The sequence below is a fragment of the Nanorana parkeri genome, unplaced genomic scaffold, assembly GCF_000935625.1.
Source record: "Nanorana parkeri isolate BGI_ZX_2015 unplaced genomic scaffold, ASM93562v1 scaffold712, whole genome shotgun sequence".
Classification (NCBI taxonomy): domain Eukaryota; kingdom Metazoa; phylum Chordata; class Amphibia; order Anura; family Dicroglossidae; genus Nanorana; species Nanorana parkeri.
The window spans coordinates 106756-130575 of NW_017306980.1; the positions used below are offsets into that span (position 1 = coordinate 106756).

General features: G+C 44.6%; 1 protein-coding gene across 1 annotated transcript in view; it reads left to right on the forward strand.

Annotated features, from left to right (window-relative positions):
- DGKD (diacylglycerol kinase delta) overlaps positions 1 to 23820 on the forward strand; it is a 97208-nt gene that overhangs the window by 4727 nt on the left and 68661 nt on the right. The window contains exon 2 of the mRNA XM_018563950.1: positions 21345 to 21455. Within this exon, the coding sequence (XP_018419452.1) occupies positions 21345 to 21455 (111 nt within the window). The remainder of the gene's footprint in view (positions 1 to 21344; positions 21456 to 23820) is intronic.

Here is a 23820-nt window from a genome sequence, read left to right on the forward strand (position 1 = left end):
GGATCGGAGCGGGGAGGGGGGAATCCCTGCAGGGAGCCGGGAGTGACAGTCACAGCTCTCTGCAGGGACAGGATCGAGAAGTGAGCGAGCGACGGTATGTGCTCGCTCACTTCCCGATCTATTGAGCCGATGTGTGACAGTTTCATTGTCACAGGTCGGCTAGAACTATGAGGTGAGTGATTTTCACTCACCTCATAGTTCTCCTTTAAGTGGAACTAGACCCACCAATTTCATGTCTCCAAAAACAGTTACTGTCAAGGTTGTGTGCTTATTTCAACTCTCAACCGAACTTACAAGCCCTTAGGGCCCATTCACACCATGTCCGGATCATCCTCAGACCAGACCAGATTGTTTCTGGACCCAAATGTATCCCAATGCTATTCCTGGGCTCTGTTCACACCAGCGCAGTCCGTTCCAGACCAGATTAATACTGCTTGTCCTATTTTGTCTGGTCTGGAATGCACTGGAACGCATCAAAAACACATGCAAACGCACTGGGATGCACCTGTCAGACCATTTTAAGCAAAAATCCCAAACGCGGTAAAATCGCAGCAAAAACGCAATGCACGGCGTTCCAGATGTGGCCCAGAAAATGGTGTCATAGCTCATCACATGTGCAGCATGATGGGAATCACAATAGAGCAGGGGTGGGTAGTCCTTGGCCCTCCAGCTGTGGTGAAACTACAAATGGTTTAGTTTTGGATCGATTGTTACACTGGGGATATTTCCCTTCACTTCCTGTTTGATAGCCACAATAGGAAGTGAGGGGAATCTCTAGTTGCCACCAGAACTGTTCTCATTGGGAAGATTTTCCTTCTATTCCTGTTGACGGCTCAAAATTTGGGCTTTTCTTTTGGTCACCAGGAAAAATAGAGAGGGGTGAATCTCCGTAACTGGGTTCTAATCCCTCTCCACTGCACCCAAAACTAAAAAGAAAGTTTTGGCTTTAGTGGCATGTTAAGAAAGCGAACTGTGACATCAATGGCTGTGTGATGCTGTTGGCTGTGGAGACACTGCTTGGGCTTATCTTGTGCTCTTCATTATCTAATCAGTATATAACGGCTTCCAGAGATTTCCAATGCAAGCATGCTCTAAACCAGGGCTGGGCAAACTCCGGCCCTCCAGCAGCTGTGGAACTACAAATCCCATGAGGCATTGCAAGATTCTCACAGGCAGGACTCCCAGAGATGCATGATGGGATTTGTAGTTTCACCACAGCTGGAGGGCCGGAGTTTGCCCACCCCTGTTCTAAACTTACCGGTGACTGTCTTCATTCTGCTTGGCTACATGGGCACCCATCTCCAGGAAGAAGACAAATCTCCTCTTACAGTGGGGCTGCCCCTGCACAGCAAAGAGTTAACTGCTTGTTAATATCTAGGGGAGCTGTGTAAATGACTTTCACTTACCTGATCCCTGCTCCCGGCGGGCTACAAGACTGAGGCAGGCAGCCTCTGCTTCCCTTCGCTGTGGCAGGCTGAGGCCCAATGACTAAGGACCCATGCACACCATAGCATTGCGTTAATCGTATGTCATCACACAGTGCATCAAGCGTGCGTTACTGTGCCCTAGTCATTTGTTAAATGGGCCCATTCACACCATAGTGTTACATTGACTGCTTGGCACCCTGCAATGAATGCACGCTATTGCATAGTGCACCTAGAGTGCATTACTATGTGCTAGCTGCAGTGCCATTTTTTTGAATGGCACCCCAACACACCTCCCGGCTGCTGCAGTGCGCGGCACCATGATACCTTCTGATGCATTACAATGAAAAAAAAAAGTAGTACATGCACCTCATTTTTTACCTGCACTGCCACACATGGTATTGTGGTACTGTGCGTTGTACTACAGCGCACAGCAGTCAGGTGGAGCCTTGGGGTGTCATTCAAATGAATGGCACTGCACCTAGAGCACGGTAACGCATGCTAGGTGCATTGTGGGATAGCGCACATTAGTTGCACAGTATCATGCAGTTAATGCAAAGCTATGGTGTGATGGGCCCATTTAACAAATGTTTATTATATCTCATGATTGGATGTGGAGTGGTGCAGTGATGTCACCGCTCCTTGTCCAATCAGAGAATGCCTAGTAAGTGTCCTCTGAATGGCCACTGTACTCAGCGAGCGACTCACTGGGGGGAATTGATCAAAACTGGAGCAGACACAATCTGGAGCTGTTGTCTGTCTCATTTATAAAGCTTAACTGAACAAAATAAAGATAGAAGCAGGCCATTTTTCAGTATTCAGCGCTGCGGTACTTTGACTGACATTTATTCCGTCATGCAACGCTGTACTGAAATGAATTTTACACCATTTTTTGGGTACAGATAGAGCTTTCTTTTGGTGGTACTTATTCCCCACTGGGGTTTTATTTTTTACTATTTTAAGGGAAAATTATCGAAAATTGTTAAAAAAAACAATTTTTTTGCATTATTTAAAACATTTATTATTACCCAATTTTTTGGTAAAATATAAATTTTCATGTCAGGTAAATAGACACCAAACATGTCAAGCCATAAAATTGCAGAAAACTACCACACCCAAAATTGGCCATAGGCGACACTTTAAAGGCTTTTATTGCTCATCAGTTTAGTGTTATCAGTGATTGATGGCCCTATAGCTATTGCTCTCACTGCGATGTTTGCGGTGACATGTAACGTGCGCAATCGTCGTTTTCGCACGTATGTGCATGTTTGTACGCGTGTATGTGGGGGTAGGGGCTTTAAAAAATGTTTTTCTTTTTTTATTCTTTTTTTTATGTGTGAGTTTAAATATTTTATTTTTTTGCAACTTTAATTTTTATTTTATTTTCCCCCCCCCCACTGAACGTTATTGTTATCACATAGAGGGCTAAGAAGTCCCCTATGTGATATCAAAGAGGATGCAACAGGTCCTCTTGATGGAGACATCAGGGGTCTTTAAGACCCCTAATGTCACCTGGGGACCCCAAAGAAGCTGATGAAGCACAGATCTACTTCATCAGCTTCTCTCCAGCTTCTAAAGCCGGAGAGTGACACAAGAATGCGGAAGTGATGTAATATACATCACTTCCTGCATTCTGACACCGGAGAGAGAGATCGGAGGGAGATCGTGTGCTGACTTCCCTTCTCTGTTCCCCTGTCACAGAGCCACCATGCTGGTCCCGGGCTCGCACCCGGGCACAGCGGAAGGGGGGCGCTCCGATCGGCACCTCATACAAGTGATCCGGCGGCTTTATAGCCGCCGGATCACTTGTATGTTAACAGGCATAATTACCTGTTTAAAATGTTGACAGTTTCCCACTCGTGTGCATCAAGTGGGCGGGACTAACAGGCTGTCTTTAGACGGCCTGTTACATCCAAGAAGGTCCCGGCTGGCCGTTTAATAACAACGGCCGGCCGGGAAGCAGTTAATGTATTTTCAATATTATCAATCTGCAGCTTTCATTAAAAGAGACCACCTGGTGGTCCTGCCATGAAGGTCTTTGGCCAGTCACTTCCTGTTATACGGTCACAACACTAGGGCTGCAACAACTAATCGACATAATCGATTATAATCGATTATTGAAAAAGTTGTCAACTTTTTCAATAATCGATTAATCGGCTTCTGATCAGTTGGCCAACTGTCCTTGTCTCCCAAATGTGCTCTTGTGTTGGTGTCCTATCACACGGGTATCCAATGGAGTTTCAATACACATTACTACATGCTTCCACAAGGTAACTGTCATTCAGTTAGGATATATACAGTATCTACTAGGGGTTAGAAACCCTGGTATGTTCACTGTCAGCGAGTGGCATGACTTGCTGGTATTTGTAGTTTCTCCTCACCTGAAAGGCCGCTGACTGGCCGAGTCTGAAGTCTGGCTGTCAGAGAGCGCTCTGGTCCTTATGTCCAAATGAATATGACAGGAAGTAAGAGGTAACGCAGAACTGTGTGGTATGCAGTAGCTGAGCAGGACAAATAGCATAGAAAATCTGTGATGGGTTTCAGATGGAGGCAGTGCAAATGATATAATACAATAGTGACGTTAATGCTGTCGTAATCCTGCGGGATGTTAAATTGATGTAATTGAAGAGCAGTGACTCGGTTATTTAGCATGCAAAAAACTGTAACAAGTCATTTATTGTAATGTATAATTTACTTGCTACTACACGCTAAGCTATCTCAAGAACTTTCCCAGTTCATGAGCAGTATAAGCTTCAAGCCTGGAATTTTCTGCCTTTATATGGGCAAAGAACTCCACCGTAAGTTCTAAATATGTTTAATCTAAAGCAGTGGTTCTCAACCTGTGTAACCTCATGACCCACATTTGTCCTTGGTCATTAAGTCGTCACCCAAGTTGCACTGTAAAGGTATGCATGGCATTGTAGTACTGCACAATCCGGTGCGGGCAATAGAACTGTGGGTGGGAGATGCCTTTGGGGTTTCATTCAAATGAATGGCAATGCACCTCTCACACTAGAACGCACGGTAGGTGCAATTGCGTGGACTGTGCGATTACCTAGTGTGAATGGGCCCTCAAAAACACTGACAGACCCACAGGCCGGCCGGCACAATCTCACACACATACGCACTTCAAAAAAAGTTTTAAATTGTTTTTTTAAAATAAACTTAGTCTCCTTATCTTATGAGAACTGGAGTGGATCCCTCAGCCGGGGGTCCAGTGTGGGCTGCTGTGCTGGGATGGAGCTCCATCCATATGTAGAGGTGCCAGCAACCAGAATGTGACATCACTCCGGTCCAGGCACCACTACAGGACACGCGAGCGAGCTTTAAGCAATGCACGTATGGATGGAGTTCCCTCACGGCCATAGCCCCAGCCCATCCCACACCACCTCAAGCCGGGCAGCATTTTTTGAATGGGTGGTTGGCATGAGAACTGACAATGTTGCCTCTAGGGGGAGGCTGAGGAACATCTCTCCTAGAAAAGTGGAAGGCACGTGGGGACCCACTGAATAGGGGGTCACGACCCACTTTTGGGTTACGTCCCACCAGTTGAGAAGCAAGGATCTAAAGAATGATCTAAAAGGTCTGTCCACCTAAAGGGGTTATTTTAGTTATGACTGGAGGTTGGTTGAGGGACACATTGGTTTCTTATATATTTTGCCATCTCCAGCGATCTCTCCACCATAATTCCAGGTTGGGTCTTCCTCTCACAGTGTCCTTGCTCCTGCTACAACATTGCGGCTTCCACTGTTATTGTTGTATCATTTCCAGCTCAGGCCAGAGAGCTCATAACTGGATTCCTCTAGATCAGGAATGGATCCCAGATGTCAGGTCAGCAGTGCCCCTTGAAAATGACAACTGGTGCTTTTGCAGGGACCCCTGGCATGCTCTGCTCCACTTTGGAGTGGATTCTCTAACACGCTACCAGCGAAAACCGGTGAACTTTGTCTTGTTGGCTGATAAACAGACTATAGCCCACTCATGAAAGAAACAACTTATTCCTTATCATGAATTTCAGCAGGGCATGCCGGGGTTCTTTGCGAATGAACAGATTTCTAGTATTCTCACAGACTCCTACAAAAAAAATTGAAGAAGTTTGGGCTTCATAGTTTTCCATTGCCCTTCCTGACTTGGACCATGTAACTCTCGCATAAGAACAACTCTCCGCCAGTTCAGGGCAGCTGCTCTCCTCCTTTCTCCCTTCTTTCCTACTTTCTTATTCCTCACCTTCTGTTCACTCTGCCTCATCCTCCCTTTTCTCCCGCCCCCCTTTTCTCTCTTTCTCTTAACGTTCTTGTTGTGCCTCTTCATGGTATCTAGCGTGGTGCCTTTTTAACATCTCCACAAGCATCCTAGCCTTACCCTACACGTGTTACTGTGTCTTTGTACTACAAGATATGTTTCTTATGGTTGTTTTCTCCATTGGTGCATTACTGCATCATATTTCTTTCTACCCACATGTTTGTACATTGTTTATTTTGTAAAAATTAATAAAATAAATGGAAAATGACAACTGGTGCCAAACTTTTGAGGTTTTCACTAATTGTTGTCAATGGAGAGGGCTCCTAAAAAAATAATAATCCTGCTGGCTCCTAGATTGGACCAACTGTCTCGTGAATTTATTGTTGGGTGTTACTGAACCCAAAAGAAAAAATAAATACTTTTGGCTAGAATGTTAGCCAGTTCACCAGAATCTGCTGAAATTCTTACAGTAAATGGCCCTGCTGGCTTGCGAAAAGTTGAACTCTGAATTGACTTTTGTTGATGGAAGCAGCTGTCAGAATACATTGGCCACGGTGGGGGATTTGCCCAAGCACGCTGTTTAGTGTGTATGGAGGAATCTGTTAGATTTTGTTCGTTCAGCCTGTGGGCTTTAAAGGAGAACTATGAGATGAGTGATTTCCACTCACCTCATAGTTCTAAGCCGACCTGTGACAATCAGACTGTCACAGGTCGGCTCAGTAGATCGGGAGGTGAGCGAACACATACCGGGTTCCCTCACCTCTCGATCCTGTAACGGCTCTCTGCCGTGACAGGGGAGGGGCTGGATTCCCCTCTCCCCGCTCCGATCTGCCAGCGCTGACTGGCGGAACGGACGGGGGAGGGGACGGGTACAGCCATGGCTGCGTGAGTGACAGCTGGCTCTGCCTATCTAGAGGCAGAGCCAGCTGTCACTCACGCAGCCATGGCGGGTCCCGGCATCCACGGGCGGACCTGCTCCCGGTGCGGCGTCTCAGTATACCGCGAGCTGTAGCTCGCGGTATACTGAGCTTAGGGTAACGGGAGGATGCTAGTTTGTGTCCTCCCATTACCCCAAGGAGAACTATGGGGAAAAACACTGACCCCATAGTTCTCCTTTAAATGGGACATAGAACAAAATCTTTTAGTTTATGAACATCTTTAGATTATATCTATGTTGTACTTTGTAAGGTTCTGTCATTTTTCCTTGCTTTTGTTTTTTGTGGGTTCTTTTATGTTTTGTTACACTTCACCTTTTCTCAGCACATTGAGCAACTACAACCACAGAGACAAGTGCAAATTTTCTTGTCAGCTAGTTATCTCTATAAAATTGCAGAGTTTGTGTCTAGGAAAAACCAGAGGGGTTTGTGAGACCTATTTCTAGGAGTCAATATGTTGTCCGTGTCTGAAAATACATAATAGCGTGATATACTAGAATATTGCGCCATCTTAGCTCCTGATAAAAACAAGTACAGAAACTAAAATATTCCTTTCCATTGGGTTAAGCTGACCTCTAGCCTTCCCTCCAGTCTTGCACAGTTGTGCCGGCTCGGTCCTCTATAGACATTTCTGACTCTTCAGGTCTTCCATTTTGCAGGTCTTCCATTCAAAAAAATGTCTTGTGTTCTTTTCAAAGAGTACAAGGCGTTCTGTGATTGGACAAGGGGTGTGATTGGACAAGGGGTGTATGAACTTCACAATCTCACTCTGTCCAATCACAGAACGCCTTGTATTTGAAAAAAAGACAAGACATTTTATGAATGGAGGAGCAACAGACCGAGAGACCCACTGTGATCACTGAACTCCAGACCGAATTCCAGTTTCACCATCAGAACCTCAGCGGTGAAATCGCCATCAGTGGCTGCATGTAAGAGACATTTTTCAAGACAGAAGCAGCAGCCACCTGTGGGGCGCAAATCATTAGATGTACCTTATTGTACCCAGCTGATGCCCCATAAAAAGTGTTAGCCCACACTTCAGCTTTAACTCTTTCGATGCCACTGATGTGAGGCCTACGTTGGCGGCAGCATGGACTTTTAAACTCCTGCCCGGCTGGACTGTGTTTCACCCACACAAGCCGACTGTCAGTTTTGTGTTGGAAGTACAGGTGTACAGCCACCCAATTACATTCACTGCCTCCAAAATCTGCACCCCCTGCCATGTATCCTGGGCTTCACCGCCCCTTCTGCAGCCCCAAGACAGCCATGATGGGTGTTGGTGACAAGATGGGAGGGGACCAGCAGGGTCGTCCATACCATATATGCTGTCTGAGGCAGTAGGGGGTGCGTGGAGGTTCAGCGGGTGCTGGTGATAGTGTTGGGGGGTGCTTAAGGCGGATGCAGTGGGAAGAGCAAAAATGGCTGCCAGAGTGTCCTGCTCCGCTCCCTGGCAAATGATGATGTCAGTAAGCTGAGCGGAGGTGTGAAGATGAACAGAGCATCACAGGTTGCCCACTCTGCTGATTCCCCCTACACTCACACCTGCCTCTCTCCTAATGAGATGCCGCCTGAGGCAAATGCCTCATTATAGGGACTGCTTTGGGGACCAGCTATCATCTCATCTCCTGTGCATGAACCCATAAGTGACAATGAATTTGTCACTTCCGGGTTCAGAGCTGTCAATCCCTGGCCACAGAGGTCGGGAAGAAGCTGATCAATGGAAAGGTCTACTAGACCCCATAAATGTCTCACTAAAGAGAACCTGTCACCTGTACTGTGGGGGTTATTACATAGGGGGATATTAACCCACTATGTGATGGCAGTAAAGTAAAATAAATTAAAATAACATATAAAAAAAACACACACACACAGAACATTTTTAAAGTCCCTCGTCACATGTACACACACACATATGTACCTTAACGCATACATCGGGTGTGCCTGTGCGCAAAAACTGATTCCGCCGCACGTTATGTATGGTGCCTTATCTCTTACGCTTCCAGAAATGTGCGCACTGCCCGCTATTTATATTTGTGAAGACTGTCTGGAGTAGTGTGAATGCTAATCTAAATAAAGGAAGGAACATGCAAGGAGAACACAGGCAGCAGGCAATGTGCTTTGTTTATTTGATTAGTTTAAAATATGTCCCTGGGAAATGTACTGATGGATGTGCAATTCTTATTCAAGAATGTTTAGTGTCATATTAAGATGGAATACAGAGCCAGGAGGAGGCGGAGGGAGGGGGATAGAAAAAAAGCTTGTAAGACAAGCGGGGACATCAGGAGACTGCACAGAGAGCTGGGACAGAAGGTGGATGGGGACTTGACAAGTATTATGAGGATGTTGGCAAGGAAAGACAGCGAGTGGGTGTTGTCAGGAACAGACAGTGAATGAGGTTTGTCAGGAACAGACTCGCACAAAGTGTTGTCAGGGGCCGGCAGTCAGCAGCTGTTGTCACATACGGGTTGCTGTCGCAGTCAGCCAGGATTTAGAATGAGCTCGGTAATTCCAGTCCTATTAAATCCTAACAAAATCATGTTTCAGAATTTGCCTTTATGGCAGTGGGGGACAAATAATACTGAATTGAGGAGTCGGCCTATCCATTCCAGGAGCGCGCATGACATTTTTAAGAGCCATTTCCCCTGACAAGACCTAGAAAAAACCCGCAAAAATTAGGTGCCAGCTCTAATCTTTAAGGAACATTGGCTACCTGGCTTCTGGGATTTGTCCTGCCTTACTTTATGCTCACCGCTGGGTTCAGTACCAAGGTAGAAAACATTACTTATTCATTTAAAGCACTCCAGGCAAACCAAAAACTACCCCCCTTACATTGGTGCTACCCCTTCATTGTAAGGGTTAGCTGCTTATTTATTCCTAGAGAATTGGTGTAATCCACTTTTACTTACCTGATCCCCACTCCCTCAGTGGTCAATGCTCACCTCTCTCCCCTTCACTCTGGTTTTGGACTGTCCGTTGGCGTTCCCGCATCCAATGCCGGACTATGAAACCTCCACTGGATGCGATGCTGTCGTCAGTACTTAGACTGCTGGAGGCAGGGGAGAAAAGGCTGCGGAAACCAGGCTAGCAGTCCGGAGGGAGTTGCTGGGATTGGGGATCAGGTAAGTAAAAATATATATAAATATGTTCATCTGTGTAAGGGTTGAGGGTTGTTATAAAGGTCCATTCATACTGGAGGACTTTAATGCAACAGAAAAATATGTATGTATAGGTATGAATAGAGCATTAGCACAGACATGACGGCCTGTTTCAGACAAACTACTGATATCACCGGACTGTACATTCTTTGTATGTATTAATTAGGATTGTCCAGAAGGGGGCGCGTTAGACAGGATTTATGTCTGTGCCTTGTACTCTCCAATGGATTCTTTATAGGAATACATAGACAATATACCTGGCCTATTACCATACTAGTTTAGCTGAAAATACAATATTGTGTTACTAGTTGCTGAACTATAATGGTGGTTAGTGGAAACCAAGGGGGTGGGGGCAGTGCACGCTATGAAGCTTCAAAGATAGGTAGAAAGGGGGAATGTATCTCTGTACTATATTGCACCTAAACATTTTTGCCTTCTTCATAATGCAGCTCCATACATTTTGGCCCTCTTTTACAATTAACCCTCAGGAGGGACCTTAATAAAAAGTCCACCGTCTTTTACAAATTGTCCCCTTTAGTTGTTTCTCAATACAAAGTGCACATCCATACCTCCAGATGTTGATAATGAACTACAAGTTGGCCTTGACTGTATAATGTGCTCTCCCTCATGATGTACTCCCAGAAACCAACTTTCCTCTCATACAATGCTCCCCTAGATGTTGACCCAAAGTACACAGTGCCTCATAGAACACACTCCCAAAGGTTGCCCCCATTAACGTAATGTTAAATCACATTAGCAGCTAGCCACCCATATTGGTAAGCAGTCCTACTCCTGTATCGGCACCAAGCTGCCGAATTTAACTTCCAGTCTTCTCTGCAGACAGAATTCATCAAGCAGTCTCCAACAATGATACTACTGGTCATCACATTTTCTGTAGAGGAAACCTGCTTAAAACGGACCTTTACCCATATGTTTAATATAATAACAAACACACCTTTAGAAATGTTCAGTAATGACAATCTACAAACACATACATAGACATAGATAATTGCCGGCTTTGTATTCTTTGCATATCTTATTTCTCCCAGTCTTCTGACAGTGGCCATGTTTACTAAGTGCAGATTACCAGCTCTCCTATACTTCCTGGATTTCTGGCACATGTGACTAAGACCTGTGACCATGCACACCATCTCAGGGGAGGAAAATGCCTTTCCCTGAGATCTCCTGGGTTTTACAGATGAGATTTCCCAACAATGCTCTGCGGATGACAAGGCAATCCCAGTGTGCATTGCTTTTCCAAACTGAAGTCATTTTGCTAGGGCTGGTAATGATTAAAATGTTCGTGTTCGATTAATCGAAAACATTTTTAATCGATTGATTTCGATTAATTATAACGCACATACAGATCCAACTACATTGGCCTATACACATACAACAAGAAACATAAAACTTCTTAATTGTACTAGGTTAGTAAACTATTGTGGTGCACATTCATGTCTTTTGGTTTACTCCCTGAAATCATTACCTCCATTTTGGTACTAGGTGCAAAACAATCATGTAAACTGAAGTTACCTGCCGAAATTATAACCTTTTTCATGTAAACTACTGACTGGCCAGAATGACACCGAAAGACAAAAGCCATACAGCAAAGCTTTGGCAGGTCATCAATACAAATAAGATTGTGTGCCCAAGCTTTCTTGCTGTCCATTGTCAGTGCTGCCTCCAAGAACAGGAACTGTGAGGAGCCATCTTGGTATTGTGTATTACACATATCATATGCTGGCTCTTCCTGGCTTAGACATTTAGTCCCAGTGTTCTGAGCAGAATATAAGATTAATTGCACTGATCCACTGGAAAACAAAGGGGTCTGTCAGCCATTGTATTAACAAGCAAGCACACAATGCAGAGTGGAAACAGAGTAGAATGTATAGAAGGTTCCTATCGCAGCACAGGGACTGGGCCACGGTCCAACTCACCGGCTCAGTGGCTCTGTCGGATAACGAAGGGAAGGACCCTTCGTTAGCCAACATAGCCACTTGGGGAAGGGGGGAGGAGTCCGGTGAAGTCCGTGACGTCACCGGATCTCCGAGGAACTCCCAGAAGACCCGGAAGCCGGCGGAGAGGTGAGTAGCGATCAAAATAATTTTGATCGATCAAAAAAATTAACGATTAATCGAGGAATTAATCGTTAATTTCAGCAGCCCTACATTTTGCCCTTTGAAAGCAGGAAGTGAATGCTCTGCAAGTGTAAGTATTTCATAATCACAGCATTTTACACCTGACATGTCTATGTTATTATTAATCATCATACATAGAGGGATGCATTGGTAGAATTAGATTTTTGAATGTAAAGGTTAATTCTGCTTGTGACTTTCCAGCTTGTGGTTGGTTAACTCTAGGTCACTCAGCTTATCTGGTGTCATTGGCCAAAAAGTCCCCTTCTGTATATGCCAAAGCCGCATTACATCTGCAGTCAGCAAAGCTTTTGTGGCATATTGTTTTTTATTGTTGCCAGTGCACAGTGTAGCCCCACCACTCCCATCCGACGCTAGGCTTGTGTCTAGGTTGAATCATGGGGAATTCATCTCTGGGGCAAAGTACAGGAGCCCAATTCAAGGCTACATTTCTATCTGCCACTAAATACACTCTTTCAAAATAGCAAATTACTTATTAAGCCATCTGATTGGTCTCATTTAGGGAGCTGCTGACTCCCTCTGATAGTCTCTTGAGAAGTAGCAGCTCTATGCAGTATGTAGAACTACTCTCTGTATTCTGGGACAGGATAGGCATCTGGATTTCTGCTAGCCTCTTGTTTCAGTTACCAAAGGGAAAAGTAACATAAGTAGATGTAAACCTGCAAAGTCTTCTAAATAACGTTACATTTAAAACTAGAGATTAACCACTTGCCGTCCGCCCGTTGTAAAAAAAACGGACGGACAGCACGGCATTTTTTTCTGCTCGCGTGCGCCACCTAGCGGGCGCGCACGGGCAGAAAAGACCCGACCAATGCACCAGCGGCTCTATTGTTCGGGAAGTGAGCAGAAACATGCAGCCGATCCGCTCACTTCCTGACTGCCAGTCAGTGCTCCCCACAGGGATTCCCCCCTCTCCTCCCTGATCCTCCAGCGTGAACTGGAAGAATGGATGATGGAGGGGGCGGGCACAGCTGTCTCTGCTTCTAGATAGGCAGAGCCCGCTGTCACTCACGCAGCTGGGTGGATCCAGACAGTAATGTCAGAATCCGTCCCGCCTGAGGCACTCTCAGTATATTGCGTGCAATAGGTTGCTATATACTGAGCTTTGGGTCAACAGAGGAGGTTAGGATATGTCCTCCCGTGACCCTAAAGAGAACTGTGGGGGAAAACACTTACCCCATTGTTCTCTTTTAAGGGAATGTTGCATACTACTGATGTCTGAGGCCTAGTGTCTGTGGTAACCTTTTAGTATTTTTTTAGTTCTGGATTGAGTAGGGAATGATTAGACCCTCTATTTGTCCTGATGACCATTGTCCCCGAGACAGAATGTGAGAGGAGATCCAAAAGTTGTCATCAGAGCAGGAGATGATGGAAAAACCTGCAAGGAGGGCGCCTGTTTGCTTTGACAGCTCTCTAAGTCCTGGTTCACACCTAGGCGTATTGCATAAACGCGCAACAAAAACGGCCCAAAGTAGTACATGTACCTTTTCCGGCGTGGGCCGTTTTGTAGCGCGTTAGGGACGGGCTGAAATACTCCCAGGTGTGAACCAGACCCATTGAAAACAATGGGATTTTCATGTTTGAGCGTTTTGTAGAGCGTTCGTCGAGCGTAGAACGCGCTACAAAACGTTCAGGTGTGAACGAGGGCTAAGACTCCGCTCACTCCTAGGCGTCAGCTTTTGCCAGCATATTAGCACGTTTTGTTTAGCGTCTCATCTAGTGTGTTTAGCGTGCTTTTGAGCGTTTTGCACATTTTTGTGCACGTTAGATGCACGCACATGGAGACGCGCGTTTTAGTGACATTAAAATACATTGCATTGAATGGACAAATGTGCACACAAAAAACATGCATGTAAATTTGCAAAACGCTTCTGTCGCCCGTTTACAGGTGTTTCTATTGAAGTCTATAGGGCCAAACATGCTGTAATCTGCCCCCCAAAAAAGCTCATGTACATTTTCCAGCGTTCTGCATTTAAAGCTCTCAGGTATGAACAGGGGCCATTGAAATAAATGGGATTGCTCGTGTTGAGTGCTTTGTTGTGCCATTGAATTCAATGTACAGCCACACCCCCTCCCGCCCCAGGATGCAGGGGGAAGTTTTGTAAGCGATCACATTGCGTTCCAGCAGCTACTGCTCTGGAACGCGCCACAGTTGGTGTGAACTGCCCCTAAGAGATTAATTTCTGTACAGTGGTATTTTCACTGTACAACCATCTGTAGGGTTTACAAAAAATGGCCTTGTTGATGCCAGAGGTCAGAGGAGAATGACCAGACTGGTTCAAGCTGATGGAACCACTGTTACAACCAAGGTTTGCAGAATACTATCTCTGAACACACATGTTGAACCTTGAAGCAGATGGGCTACAACAGCAAAAGATCACAGCGAGTGCCACTCCTGTCATCTAAGCACAGGAAACTGAGGCTACATTTCACAAGGACTCACCAAATTAGCATAAGTAAAGATTTATATGGGGTAATCAGAACCTCCTTCCTCCTGCTGGGGATCCCTCTAGAGATAACTAAAGATCTATATGGGGTAATCAGGACCTCCTTCCTCCTGCTGGGGATCCCTCTAGTGATAACTAAAGATTAGGGATATCTACTAAAGATCTATATGGGGTAATCAGGACCTCCTTTCTCCTTCTTGGGATCCCTCTAGTGATAACTAAAGATCTATATGGGGTAATATGGACCTCTTTCCTCTTGCTGGGGATCCCTCTAGTGATAACTAAAGATCTATATGGGGTAATATGGACCTCTTTCCTCTTGCTGGGGATCCCTCTAGTGATAACTAAAGATCTATATGGGGTAATATGGACCTCTTTCCTCTTGCTGGGGATCCCTCTAGTGATAACTAAAGATCTATATAGGGGAATCAGGACCTTTTTCCACCTGCACGTAATCCCTCTAGTGATTGCTAAAGATCTATATAGAGGAATCAGGACCTACTGCTGCTCATCCCTCTAGTAATGCACCTCAGAATTGTATTTGCTTTCCTCGCTGCCTGACCACACTGTTTGCTTATTCTGCAATCATCTTAAACAAGCGCCCCCCCATATTTTTCCTCTATAGCTTTGGCCATCACAGTACCCCAAATATTAAGAGGATTCTCTTTCCTTAGGGCTTGTTTCCACCATCACCAGACCAGACGTGGATGCTTTTTTGCAAACGCAGTTGCACACGTTTTATCGCATATTTGACGCATTCAAGTGCAGTTTGTTTGTGGTGTCCTGCAAACATGGTGGACAAACATGCGGACACCTATCTGTGTCCGCATGTTTGTCCACCATGTTTGCAGGACACATAGGACACAACCAAGGTCACCAATGTTCAGGTGAAAATGCCTGAACATTGTACACTTCCTTTATTATAAAGGAAGTGTACAATGTTGACTAGGTTATCAAAGGTGACCAGTAGTGTTTTTTTTTTCTAACTTGCGTTCCTGTGCGTTAATGCACATATATACTCGTATTGTCACGTTCCGGTGCGTTCCAGACCAGAAAAAATCGTGCCTGCAGTACTTTTCTTTTTCTTTTCTGTAAAGCACTGGAAAATATTATAGGAATACATGGGGATGGATTTTTGGTGCGTTTAAAAACTTTATGGTGTGGTTCCGGTCTGTTGATGGTAGAAACAAGCCCTGAGTGCAAAAATCTGCATTTAGAAATGTTAAACTGCAGCTGCCACTACTTTGACCAATCTTCCAGCAATGCCAGATCATGTTCCATGTTCCAGAGACCTCGAGGAATATCAACCCTATTGCACACCTTTGTGTCATCAGCAAAAATACATACCTTGCCCACTAAACCTTTATGCACCTCGACCACGTTACAAAGTAAGGTGGCCTCACAGGTTGTCCTAAAGTCCAATTCCAGTTTTGGAAACAGCCGGCTCCATGCTGATTGGCTGTTTGGCCGGCTTTCCAGCCAGTCAGCATCGAGCCGGCTTCCCGGCCAATCAGGAAGCTGGGAGGTGGGTCATTACTTGCCCTCTGGCTTCCTGATTGGACAGTAAGCCGACTTGACGCTGATTGTGCTTGGCTGGGAAACCATCTTCACAGCCAATCAGAAGCTGGCCAGACAACATTGAGCCAGCTTCTCGGGCAATTAGATTGCCCGGGGAGCCGGCTCCATGGCAGCAGAAGCACCGGTATCGGTACTCGGTATTGACGAGAGCAAAGTATCGAAACTCGTACTCGATACCGAAAAACCGGTATCAGTGCATCCCTCAATAGAACCTCTGTCAGGATTGTATTGCTGTCTCTGCTCATAAGAGAGGTTTCCCGTCTCTGCGTTCTGTTCAGGTAACTGGTGTTAGAAAAAGGAAGAGGAATCTTCCCGGTGACACAGACAGCATATAAAAGTTCACAGAAGATTTACCCTTTTCCACTAAAACTAAAAACAAAAGCATTGGCAGGAGTTGGGCTTCAGTGGGAAACTGTAGCATTCAGTTTTTTTTTTTTTGTATTGGAATATGATCTACATAATCGAAACAATCTTATCAAATATTATGTTTTTCTTTTTTTGTTTGTTAATGTCCTGTCTTATTATGTGTATATTGTAAATACATGTATACATGGTGGCAGCCATTGTTGCTCATTTTATATACTGCAGAGTGAGCACAACTTACTATTCCTGTCCTTGTACTCTATCAGTTGGGCTTAATTGAAAATAAGGTAATCTTTCTAAGATCAGCTGAGCTTATTTCAACCTTCGGTAAGCAGGAAATACAAAAACCTTTCTCTGATCCAGAGATGACCATGAGGCTAGGGCTACACAGGTGATTAAAGGATAAATATAGTTTGAAATGCATTGTCCCCATTTGCCATCCCTCCCCCTCCACATCAAAGTCACAAGACTGTACACAGCCTTTACATCTGATGATCATCCTGTTTGAAAGGCTTTGGCTCTGGCCTTTGTAGAGGTATATGGCTTTGATGGGGAGGATGAAGGGGGCCACCCGAGGACACCTTTTTAAAAATATAGTTATCCTAGAAAGCTCTTTGCTACCCAGAGATTTCACTCTTACCGGTCACCTATATTGCAGCACACTGAAATCAATGTGTTGCTAACAAACAACATCGTCGTAAGTCGTTAGATTTTTCATCAAAGATTTTTAATTGCCATGTACCTCTAGATTTAGATCATTTTTGAATTCAATGTAATACATTCCATGAAAGGTGAAAAAAATACTTTCAAGTAAATGTTAAAGCAAACCTTATGGCAGAGATATTTGGTAAAATGGCACATATGTTGATTAGCAGACACTCCAGTACATGCCTACCCCATATTCATTGAGGTAGACTTGAGAAAGAACAGTATACCTGGCTCAAACTAGAGGCCATGATGTGCTCATGTATAGCGCACATCACAAGGTGAGCTCACTACTCCAATCCACAGTGGCAAAGCCTTCTACAGGAAAGGATGGACAAGTGGTTCTCATTTGAAGATGCTTTACAACCCAGAATGTGTTGGATCTCTTCGAATAAGAACTTTTCATCCATCTGTATAAGACTTTGCCTCTTCAGATTGGAGTAGAGTTCTCACTTTTGCCCTACCAGATATCACATTCATCTAGTGCACCCTGGAAGCCTCAAAACCTCACGTGATCTGTAATGCAATAGTGACCAAGCCCCTGTAGTCAGTGCTGTGGCCTACCCCTTCTACCTCCTGTGACCCATTAAGGGCCTGTGTCTATAATGGATGGCTTCACAGACCAGCAGTGTTGGGATGAATGTGGAGGGCAGTGGCTGTACTACAGTAGCTTGTTCACCATTTTTAGGCTAGGTTTACACCTAGGCGGTTCAGATGCTGAGCTGTTTTCGATTGCGCGACTGTTCATTGTAAACCGTATGGTTGTCGCGCGTTTTTCATTGCATAGAGATGTCTATGGGACCCAAACCGTGTGACAACCGCCCGAAAATATCTCCTGCGCGACAAACCGCAAAGGTGTGAACAGCCTCCATCGACTTTAATGCGAATCTGTGTTTTGCGCGAAATCGCCTAGGTGTGCGCTGGCCCTGACATAAAAGAATAAGTCTGATTTTGAGGAGCACTAGTGGAAAGCAGAGGTGATGTGCAGTAACTGGAGGCACCTGCTCTGTAATGTCAGTCCCACTTTCCTTTGCATTGGTTTCAAGTCAGCTTTCTTTCCATTGTTCAGGGCTTTTCTTTCCCAAAAACGTATCCGTACGGTATGAGACGTTAATAGGTAATGTAATCTATTTGCTGCCACCTGAATTATTTGATTTAAAACCATTGACCTTTCAAGATATCAGGTAAAGTGTTACTAGGAGCATTATTTGTTGCAAATGGCTCCTTGTTGATCCTTTTAAAAGACAGCTGTTTTTCAGCCTTTCTTTATACTCACTCTTCCATCCACGCTAAACAACATGGATGGGGAAATCTTCTTTGCCTGGCTATTGTATTCTGACAGCAGCAGGTGTATAGCTGTCAGAATACCCCAATATTGACAGCAGCTTTGATTTTCACATCTAAGGATTTAGGTGTAAGGCTGCTGTTGGGGCACCCACGGATCGAATTTTGTCCGGTTCATCAAGAACAGGATGAAATTCCCTTTGTGTAGGGCCAGCGTTACTGCTTGATCTGTTATTCCCTGTGTTTAATGAAATTAGAAAAATTTGGCAAGGCATGCATGGTAAAATGTGAAAAGAAAATACAACTTTTGCTTCATTAATAGATCTACATATGTGCGCATTAAGAACACACTATCCTTTCCTTTGAGAATATAACATGCAAACTGCTTAATACAGATTTTGTTATACTGTTGATGTTATCTGCCATTGGATTTGTGATTGGCTCATAATTAGACCGGTCCTTCCAGCCTCTTTGACCCTCCTCTGCAGCAGTCCTGTAAATCATCACGTCTATACACCATGTATAGATGCGAGGACGCTGAGGAAGATTCCAATGCTGTGGAGGAAGAGAGTGGCTGGAGGGAGCGCTGTGACAGCTGCCTGGCTTGGAGCTTCGGGTGAGTGTAACTGTTATTTTAGTACCTAGGCAAAACGAGCACTTAAAGGGACACTAAACTCAGGAGTTAAATCTTAAAAGTGAATACAAGTACCTGTCAGGGGAGTACGGCTGGCCCGTGAGTGAAACCCCTTGGCAGGGGCGGCAAGCCAAAGTCCGAGGTCAAGGTACACAGGGGAAATCCAAGAAGAGTAGTCCGGTCCAATCCGGGTCGAGGCAAGCAGCTAGGTTCAGAAACGGAAGGGCAGGCCAAAGGATCGGTAATAGGGAGTCCAAGCAAAGGGTCAGGAAGTGAGACGGTTCAAGGCACAGGGAGCTGGGAGATCACACCATAGGGATAGAATATCTCAGCAATGAGAAAGGGCTCTGACTGGGCTTTGTGGGTAACTAAGACCACCCCCTGGTTGCCGAGGCAACCAGGAATCTTCTCCATCCAGGAGCCAATGGAAATTAATTTTATACCCTTTTTTGGGGACAGATAGAGCTTTCTTTTGGTGGTATTTATTCACCACTACGGGTTTTATTTTTTACTATTTTAAGGGAAAATTATCGAAAATTGTTAAAAAAAAACAATTTTTTTGCATTATTTAAAACATTTATTATTACCCAATTTTTTGGTAAAATATAAATTTTCATGTCAGGTAAATAGACACCAAACATGTCAAGCCATAAAATTGCAGAAAACTACCACACCCAAAATTGGCCGAAAAATTACCGAAATAAAAAAAAAAACTGTTTCCCCTATATTAAATGATAAAACATTTATTATTACCCAATTTTTTGGTAAAATATAAGAGACGGGGTCACATCGGGTAAAAAGACACCAAACATGTCAAGCCTTAAAATTGCGTGCGCGCGCGAAACCTCAAAAAAAAGATAATACCCAAAATTGTCCATAGGCGACGCTTTAACCCTTTCGCTGCCAAGGACGTACGGCGTACGGAGCTACAAAAGTGCTTCCAGCTGGCCAGCTCAGTATGCCGTACGGACCTGGCATTTACAGGCAGAGGGTGTGTGCTGGGAACCTCCCCCAGCAAAGATCACACCTGACACCAGTAATGGGCGCAGACGCACTACGCCCGTGCCTCTGTGCACGCACTACGCGCGTTACCCTGTGCACGCGCGGGCATGCGCACCTGCCACCCTGGTACAAGGGATACTGTCAGGAAGGGGAACCCATGCCCTCTGCCGCACATGGCAACCCCGAGGAGTGGTAAGACCCCTCGGGCCCTGACAGTACCTGAACTATTAACACAAATGTTATTTGTGTATCACTCAGCTGTAGATCCCTCAAATCATCTCTGAATTGGTGCTGACACTGTCCTTCCTTCTGGAGGGTGGCTACTTTTGTTTCCTATGGTCCCTGTGTGTGCTGTAAAGTAGCCAGTGTTCCAAGATCACTCCTGTGATGGACTAAAACAATTTGATAATTTGTATTACAGTTATAGTCTCTCACTGTAGTGAGCTTGTAGCCATCCTGCAGAAGGAAGGGCAGTGTCACCACCAATTCAGAGACGATTTGAGGCTCTACAGCCGAGTGATGCACAAATAAGATACATTGTTGTTAATAATGTTCTCTGTATTCATTTTTAAGATTTAACTTTGTAGTTTAGTGTCACTAAAAAAAAACCTCTTTGCAGTGCAGGCTCCCCCCCACTTCAAGGGATAAATGCTTGTTAAGTGTAGTGGGGAGCAGAAGAGGTTGCAGTACTTACCCTAATCCCCACTCTGGCGCTCTCCTCTTTCCCCTGATGCTCCGGTCTGTGGGCATCATCTCGTACAATGCCCTACATTGTATGTGGCAGAGGCTGGGGTGCAACCATGGCCGAGAGCACCTTAGAGAGGAGACTTTGGTCATACAGATGGAGGGAGCCTATTAGAGTGGAGAATAATGTAAGTATTACTCCTTATTCCTCTATTTCGAGGATAAAAATACGTGTTTAACCCTTCCAGTGCAAGGATGGGGGAGTCACTGCAAGAGTATTTTTTCCTGCTCGTAGTTCAGCTTTTAAAGGGTAAACTATTCTCTATTTTAGCTGAGTAGTAATATTTGTGGTACACACGCATGAAGGAAGGTAAGAAGGAGAGCACTACTACTGAGACAAGCATTAATGTATATATTGCTCTTGCACCATCAATCGAGAGTCTTCCCTGTTTTTACTGTCTACCGATTTCCCAAAATTGTGAAGTGGAGCAGACGGAATCTGGAGCAGTTACCCATAGAAACCAATCCGCTTCTCTCTTCAGTTTGTTCAGTTAAGCTTTAAAAATGAACATAGAAGCTGATTGCTTGATATGGACTGCTCCAGATTTTGTCTGCTCCAGTATTGATAAATCCTCCCTCAGTGTTCCTAAAAGAAGTGCAAAGGAAACACAACAACTATGATATGTTTTGGGTCTTTTAACAATGAAATGCTCACTGTTCTTCATCTCTTTAAAGGCTATCATAAAAGAGGGACACCTACACAAGCAGACAAGCTCCTTTCAGCGATGGAGGAGGCGCTACTTCAAACTGCGAGGCAGGACACTCTATTACGCCAAGACTGCAAAGGTCAGGAAGGGAAAGTATTGGCTCTACAAAGCAGTAATATGATTGATGACTTTTTTCTTTTGAAACCTCCAAGTTTAGCAAAAGCATGTGGAATCATTTCATTATCATATTTGTGTGGTTGTGGATCTGTGTTAGAGTGAGATGAAACTTTGCTTCTATAATGTAATCTGACGGTATTTTCTGTGACACCCTTAGTATGGGTGCAACATTAAACATAGTCAGAAAGGTAAACTTAGCCTTTAACATATAAAGACCTACAGTCATGTGAAAAAGAAAGTACACCCTCTTTGAATTCTATGGTTTTAAGTATCTTGACATAATATAAATAATCTGCAGGTTGTAAAATTAGGTAAATTCAACCTCCATTGAACAACACCACATTACATTACAAACATAAAGCCAAAATGCAGAAGTTATGTGTGAAAAACGAAGATACTCTTAGGGCTCATTTACACTGGAATCGTCCGACACGTACAGCTCCATGCTGCATCCAGGGCCGTATCGAGCAGCTCCCGGGAAGGACAGGTGCTGCGTATGATTAGTACGCAGCCCCTGTCCTTCTCTATGGGACTATGCAGCCGTACGCCCTCCTACGCTCACCTCAAATGCAGGTCCGTAGGGGTGCGTGTTTGCTGGCTCGGACGCAGACAGAATCCATCCTGTCAGCGTACACGCACTCGCACGGACGTGCAGTGCGGGTGAGCGTAGGGGGGCGTACGGCCACGTAGTCCCATAGAGAAGGACAGGGGCTGCGTACTAATCACACGCAGCACCTGTCCTTCCCGAGAGCTGCTCGATACGGACCTGCTCGCAGCACATAACTGTACGTGCTGGCCGATTCCACTGTGAATGAGCCCTTACTGCTTTCATGGAAAGCTTAATAGCAGCCACGCGGAGCTAATTAAATGCCTTTGATTAATTGATCATCAGCAAGTGTGACCACCTCTATAAGGGCTTGTTCACACCGTGTCCGGATTATGTCCAGGCGAGAACAGTTTGTTCCCAGACCACAAAAGCATCCCTATGTATCCCTATGGTATTTCTGGGCCCTGTTCATACCAGCGTAGTATGTTCTGGTCCAGACAAAAAAAAATACTGCTATGGTTTCTTTGGAAGGGTTGCCAGGAGAAAGACTGTTCTGTCTAAAAAGAACATGGCAGCATGGCTTAGGTTTGCATCTGAACAAACCACAAGACTTCTGTAACCAGGTTCTTTGGACAGACAAGACCAAAATGGAGATGTTTGGCCATAATGCACAGCGCCATGTTTGGTTAAAATCAAACACAACATATCGGCACAAGCACCTCATACCAACTGTCAAGCACGGTGGTGGAAGGGTGATAATTCGGCCTTGTTTTTAAGCCACAGGACCTGGGCACCTTGCAGTCATTGAGTCAACCATGAACTCCTCTGTATACCAAAGTATTGTAGAGTCAAATGTGAGGCGATCTGTCCAACAACTAAAGTTTGGCTGAAATTGGGTCATGCAACAGGACAATGATCCTAATCACACCACAGCAAATCTACAACAGAATGGCTGAAAAAAAAGAGAATTGAGGTGTCGCAATGGCCCACTCAATGTCCAGATGTCAACCCCAATGAAATACTGTGGCAGGACCTTAAGAGAGCTGTACATAAACAAATGTCTGCAAGCCTCAATGAAGCAACGTTGTAAAAGAGAGTGGGCCAAAATTCCTCCACAACAATGTGAGACTGATAAGGTCATGCAGAAAACAATTACTTTAAGTTATTGCTGCTAATGGTGGTTCTACAAGCTATTGAATCATAAGGTGTACTTAGTTTTTCACACGTGGCTTCTCCATTTTGGCTGTATGTTTTTAAAATAAATAATGACACTGTGTAATAAATATGTTATGTGTTGTTCATCGGAGGTTGAATTTACCTAGTTTTAAGACCTGCTAAGGACCAGATGATTTGTATCATGTACTGATACTTAATACTATAGAATTCAAAGAGGGTATACTTCAATTTTCACATGCCTGTAGGTGTGATTTTTTCTAGTCTTTAGATTTGCTCTCTATATTCGAATTTAGTGATTCACTCGTTATTTCTGTTGCCCTTTTCTTAGATTTTGGATTTTCTGTGAATACTTAGTGGTGAGTTTATAAAGCAATGGAATGGACCTATAGCGACCATACTGCTGCTTCAGAAAATATTGCACTGGCACATTAATAATGATGGCAATGTGCTTTACGAATGTGCTCTGCTTCGGGACCCTAAATCAAACAAAGCCCCTTTTTTTTCCTTAATGGGGAGAAAAAAAAAGTGCCTGGAGGGCCTGTCAGTCATGTGACTAGTCTCAATGCCAATGCAGAATCATGCAGAGAACACACCAGGGAACATC